The sequence below is a fragment of the Anomaloglossus baeobatrachus genome, chromosome 4 (assembly GCF_048569485.1).
Source record: "Anomaloglossus baeobatrachus isolate aAnoBae1 chromosome 4, aAnoBae1.hap1, whole genome shotgun sequence".
NCBI classification, from domain to species: domain Eukaryota; kingdom Metazoa; phylum Chordata; class Amphibia; order Anura; family Aromobatidae; genus Anomaloglossus; species Anomaloglossus baeobatrachus.
In genome coordinates this window covers 340502643-340509097 of record NC_134356.1, presented here as the reverse complement: position 1 = coordinate 340509097, position 6455 = coordinate 340502643, and the positions used below count along the sequence as shown (strand labels likewise).

General features: G+C 41.6%; 1 protein-coding gene across 1 annotated transcript in view; it reads right to left on the bottom strand.

Moving 5' to 3' along the window:
* Positions 1-755: 755 nt before the first annotated feature.
* LOC142301523 (ADP-ribosylation factor-like protein 8B-A) overlaps positions 756-6455 on the bottom strand; it is a 50972-nt gene continuing 45272 nt past the window's right edge. Inside the window, exons 6-7 of the mRNA XM_075342539.1 lie at positions 5157-5227; positions 756-1308 (exon numbers count right to left, since the gene is read on the bottom strand). Of these exons, the coding sequence (XP_075198654.1) occupies positions 1259-1308; positions 5157-5227 (121 nt within the window). The 3' untranslated portion in view covers positions 756-1258. The remainder of the gene's footprint in view (positions 1309-5156; positions 5228-6455) is intronic.

The window sequence follows — 6455 nt, the reverse complement described above, 5'->3', positions numbered from 1 at the left end:
TAGAGCAGCAAGTTATAGGCACTGACAATCATTTTCACTACATTCACATACTGAACTGCAACGACAAAACCACATATAAGAAACTTAAGAATGCACTGTCTTTATGTATTTCCAGGGTCCATGTGAATGTGTGCCTGGAGAACAACAGAGGGGGCAAGAAACACAACCCTCCTAAAGTGCTTATTCCATACTGGTGGCCGGTCTGGTGAAACGTCACCCGTTGTAGTCCATACATGTTTGCGGTAGAATTTATTACAATCTGCAGGAAACATCTTCAAAAGAGTGAAACAAAAAAAAAAGTGATTTACATTGCTAAAACATTGGGGAAGGGAGGGGGGGGGGGGGGGGGAGAATTGGAAAATAAAAAAGGGGGGGGGCGCGATATAATGAATTAGGGTTCTTTAAGTGCACAGCTATGAAGTCAGCAAGTCAGCAAGAAAGGACATTCATAGCTGAAGCATTTGCATAGGGTATAAAAAGTAGTAAATCCAACATTTCACATGCAATATATTTTGCTTTTTACATTTCGCTAAAGATGTGTGAACGTTACACTGGAAAGAGATACCAAGTAGGCTGTAAACCCAATTTACTGAATTACCAATGATTGATCAAGTTAAGAAAATACCTTTGGCAGACACACGACATTATGCATAATATATTTAAGGCAACCCTGATGATTCCTAGTGATATTTACAGCAATGCAATTAAAAAGTATCCAAGGCAAATACGTACACATTCATGTTCATCTCACTTTGTTTTGTTTTTTTACTATAAAGTCAGATACATGGATTTGGTAACGCAAAGAAATGTCACATGTAGCGTATACAAGCAATACATAAATCCAGTATACATGGTTGTGATAGAGCAGTAATTGCACAAAAGGTAAATCAAGTTTGCAATGGCAAGAGAATGCACTTCTGTGTTATCCCATCTTGTGTACCATCTGTATACGCTGAAACAAAAAGGTATATGGCTAAATTTAACTGTACATCAAATACCAAGTAGGAATTCAATTACATGTCATCCTTTACACAAGTGCTAAAAGGGTCAGGAATGCGGAGCATGAACAGATCAAACCACATTCCCAATTCTGTAAAGAGAAACAAAAACAAAAGCCTCAAAAACCAGCAGTGGAACCTTGAATAAACTCCAAATGATGTGTGATTTCTAGTAGCAGCCGTCGTCTCAGATGCTCTCCTGCCACTGTATAACAGGCAGAACAGAGAAGATATTGGGAAAGATAGCTTGGTGGTGGGCTTCAGTAATGCCTGGACTTGGAATGCTGAATAAGCCACTGCAATGTGATGTCTGAAAAAGAAATTAAAATAATGCTGTTTAATATCTTTAGAAATGATCTGGACAATGGAATTACCGGAGAACTCAAAATTATATATCCTAGGTCATATGAATGTAAGCCCGCAAGGGTAGGGCCCTCTTCCCTCTGTACTAGTCTGTCTACTGTAACTTGTATACGTATTTTGTATGTAACCCCCTTCTCATGTACAGCACCATGGAATTAATGGTGCTCTATAAATAAATAATAATAATAATAATAATAAATATGCAAAGGATTGTTAAAAATCCACATTTGACTTTTAGGATCGCTACTTCCAATAGGTGGCGCTGCGCTAGAGTTTGTCTCCTTTCTTGGAGAGATAATCAGAGGATACTAAAAAGGTAACAGGAGCAGCCAACACTAGAGAGGGTAGAGATCGTATTCAAAAGGATCTAGACTCCCATGATCAATGGGCCGAGAACAGAATGGTGTTTAACAGGGACAAATACAAAGTCCTACATCTGGGTATAAGAAATGTAAAAAGCATATATAGTATGGGAGGGTTGAACTACTAGGTAATAGTACCGGGGAAAAGGACTTCGGAATTATAGTAGATCCCAGATTCAACATGAGCCAACAGTATGAGGCTGCAGCTAAAAAGTCCAACAAAATTCTGGGATGTATGAAGACAAGCATTGAATCTAGATCAAGAGTGGTAATTATTCCCCTATACTCTACCTCACCTGGAATACTGTATACAGTTCTGGGCGCCCCAATTCAAGAAATGCATTGATATATTGGAGCAAGTCCAGAGAAGAGCAACCAAGATGGTGGAGGGTCTGCAAATCATATCATATGAAAAATGGCGAAAAAGAACTAGGGATGTTTAATTTGAAAAAGAGAAGGCTGAGAGGAGACTTAATAGCGGTCTACAAATATCTGAAAGGCAGTCACAGTGCAGAGTTTTATTAGCACAAGGAAGTACAAGAAGCAATGGGATGAAACGTAAATGATGGAGATTCAGATTAGACATTAGGAAAAACTTTGACAGTGAGGGGAGTCAGGGAGTGGAACAGGCTCCACGTTAAGTGGTGAGCTCTCCATCAATGGATATCTTCAAGCAGAAGATGGTTCAGTGGTTAGCACTGCAGTCTTGCAGCGCTGGGGTCCTGGGTTCAAATCCCACCAAGGACACCATCTGCAAGGAGTTTGTATGTTCTCCCCGTGTTTGCGTGGGTTTCCTCCGGGTTCTCCGGTTTCCTCCCACACTCCAAAGACATACTGATAGGGACTCTAGATTGTGAGCCCAAATGGGGACAGTGTTCCTGATGTATGTAAAGCGCAGCGGAATATGTTAGCGCTATATAAAAATAAAGATTTGATTTGAAGCAGAAACTGGATAAACATATAGCTGGGATGATTTAGGAAAACCTGCACTCACAGGGGGGGGGTTGGACCTGATCTACCTAGAGGTCCCTTCTAACTCTACCATTCTGTGATTAAACGTAGTCAGGAGTACAACACTCAATATGCCTAGTCAGTCACTTTATAGAGCCGTAGTTTTTGCAGGAAAAGCTGATGTTTTAATTGATACCAGTTTGGGGTAGATTCAACATTTCAAAGGCTTATTTCTTTTTTTGGAGAGTAGTGGAAGATGAAAAACTACGATTCTGGAGTATCAATATTGTTTCTCTTCATGGTGTCTACAAAATATATATATTTTTTAAGTCAATCCTTTGTTCTTTCATATTTTTTACTTTGTTAAGGCCGCTTTACACGCTGCGATATCGGTACTGATATCGCTAGCGTGGGTACCCGCCCTCATCTGTTGTGCGACACGGGCAAATCGCTGCCCGTGCCGCACAACATCGCCCAGACCCGTCACACTACTTACCTGCCCGGCGACGTCGCTGTGACCGGCGAACCACCTCCTTTCTAAGGGGGCGGTTCGTTCAGCGTCACAGCTGCGTCACTGAACCGCCGCCCAATAGAAGCGGAGGGGCGGAGATGAGCGGGACGTAACATCCCGCCCACATCCTTCCTTCCGCATAGCGGCCGGGAGGCAGGTAAGGAGAGGTTCCTCATTCCTGCGGTATCACACGGAGCGATGTGTGCTGCCGCAGAAACGAGGAACAACTTCGTTACTGCTGCAGTAACGATTTTTGAGAATGGACCCCCCATGTCACCGATGAGCAATTTTGCACGTTTTTGCGACGATGCAAAAATCGCTCATAGGTGTCACACGCAACGGCATCGCTAATGCGGCCGGATGTGCGTCACCAATTCCGTGACCCCAACGAGTTTGCATTAGCGATGTCGTAGCGTGTAAAGCCCCCTTTAGACTCTCTAGGAGGAGACTTAAACCTATGATTGGCCGATTACTTTTATTAAACAAAGCAATACAAAGGAATTGCTGTTTGCTGCAAAAATCGTGGTCTCCTACTTTAACAGAGCAGTCATGAAAGATATGGGGGTTTTCAGCAGACCATGAGATTGCATCATAGGAGGCTTGGTGGGCTGCATGAAACAGCCACCCCATCTTTTTAGGGAGAACTCAGGAGTATAAGTGTATTCAATCTCCATGCAACCAGTATGACTGCTGCAACTTATACTGAGCCGTGTGAGATCTTAGGGCCGCTTTACACGCTATGACATCGCTAAAGCGATCTCGTTGGGGTCACGGAATTTGTGACGCACATCCGGTCACGGTAGAGATGTCGTTGCGTGTTACACCTATGAGCGATTTTGAATCGTTGCAAAAACGTTCAAAATCGCTAATCGGTGACATGGGGGTCCATTCCCAATTATCGTTGCAGCTGCAGGTACGATGCTGTTCGTCGTTCCTGCGGCAGCACACATCGCTATGTGTGACACCGCAGGAACGAGGAACCTCACGTTACCTGCGTCCCGCTAGCAATGAGGAAGGAGGTGGGCGGGATGTTACGTCCCGCTCATCTCCGCCCCTCCGCTTCTATTGGCCGGCCACTTAGTGACGTCGCGGTGTCGCCGAACGCATGTGCGTGTGACGCTGCCGTAGCGATAATGTTCGCTACGGCAGCGATCATCACATATCGGCAGTACGACGGGGGCGGGTGGTATCGTGCTCGACATCACCAGCAAATGCTAGCGATGTCGCAGCGTGTAAAGCGGCCCTTAGAAGCAGGAGGGATACAGAAGAGATGTGAATCAGGTTACATGGTCAAAATAAGAGTTTCAACTTTCAAAGGATTACACAGCCATTCTGACACGACATGAATTTAAAAAGTAAAATAGCTATTCAATATTGTATGCAGATTGTATGATCAAATCTGGTGACATTCCGCTTTAAAGGGAAGCCGTCGCCAGCTTTTTGTTACCCAATCTGAGAGCAGTATAATATAAAAAGGTACAGACTTCAATTCTAATTATTTGTCACTTATTGGGTAGCTTTGTGCAGTTCTCATAAAATCACTGTTTGATATGCTGCAGAACTCTTCTTTGAATGCTTGTACTCTATATAATCCTGTACACACTACTGTACATAGGCAGAAAGTGGCCAATCAGAGGTGTGGGCAGGGTTACAGAGCTCATGAGCATGCAGGCACATAGCAGCAGGTTTACTAGTGCTGTAATGAGAATTATATGAAAAAAGGGACACAGGGTTGAAACCTTCTTTTGCATAGGTTTTCTGTCAGTTGTCTAGACCTCTGTGTGTATATATCACCAGTTACACTCGTAAAAGCATGAAAAATCCATGTTGTGTAGATCACCCCTTCACACCTGGGAAGTCAGGTGCCTCAATTTAGAGCCTACCTTTGTAAAGAGGAGGGAGCAAAGGCAGTTAAAAAGGTTACTTATTGGCATGTTTCTACAAATAAAAGGATGATCATATTAAAATTACCTATATTATCTTTCTCTTTACAGGAAATAGAATAACAACAGATTTCTCGATCTTGAATTGCTGAAAGGTTTCTGTAAAGAAAGAAAAAAAAAATGATTTAAAAAAAAAAAAAAAAAAGTAAGCATCTCCAGTATGAGCAGATGTAATGAAAGAAACTATCTTCTGTGTCATAGTAATATGTAATTGCAAACTATCATTTGTACGTTTATTCAAGACATACAGGACTGTGCAAGTGTTTTAAGTAAAATAGAGGCGTTAATAGTTTATTTAGATTTCACTTTACATTCAGTTAAATGAAAAAAAAAAAACCAATAAAATAAATACAAAATAATCAACATATTCAGTGAATAGTGACAATCCTTTGAAACAGCATCGATTACTCTAGGTATATTTGCACAGATTTTGAATGAATTCCAAGGAGAGATTGTTCCAGACATTGAGAAATAACCACAGGTCTTCTGTGGATGCAGACTTCTCAAACCCTCCTGTCTATTCATACAATCCCACATAGACTTGATGTTGAGATCAGGCTCTGTGGGGCCATTTCATCACTTTCAGGACTCCTTGTTCGTCTTTATGCTGAAGATAGTTCTTAAAAAAGGGGTATTACCATGTCCAAGATCCTATCCCAATATGTAGTAGGTGTAATATTATATTATTATTATTATTAATTATTATTATTATTATTAATAATAATAATAAATAGAAGAAAGCACCTCCAATTACAAATGTAGTATAGTGGTCCTGATAAGCTATTTTGCTTACCTCATGTGCAGGGCATTGCAGTAGCTTAGGCATCCCTGGTTATGAGCACATATACAGTCATATGAAAAAGTTTGGGCACCCCTATTAATGTTAACCTTTTTTCTTTATAACAATTTGGGTTTTTGCAACAGCTATTTCAGTTTCATATATCTAATAACTGATGGACTGAGTAATATTTCTGGATTGAAATGAGGTTTATTGTACTAACAGAAAATGTGCAATCTGCATTTAAACAAAATTTGACCGGTGCAAAAGTATGGGCCCCTCAACATATAAGTGACATTAATATTTTGTAGATCCTCCTTTTGCAAAAATCACAGCCTCTAGTCGCTTCCTGTAGCTTTTAATGAGTTCCTGGATGAAGGTATTTTTGACCATTCATTGGTGGCCAGTCGAGCATACATACTGGCCGTGGTGGCCAGTCGAGCATACATACTGGCCGTGGTGGCCAGTCGAGCATACATACTGGCCGTGGTGGCCAGTCGAGCATACATACTGGCCGTGGTGGCCAGTCGAGCATACATACTGGCCGTG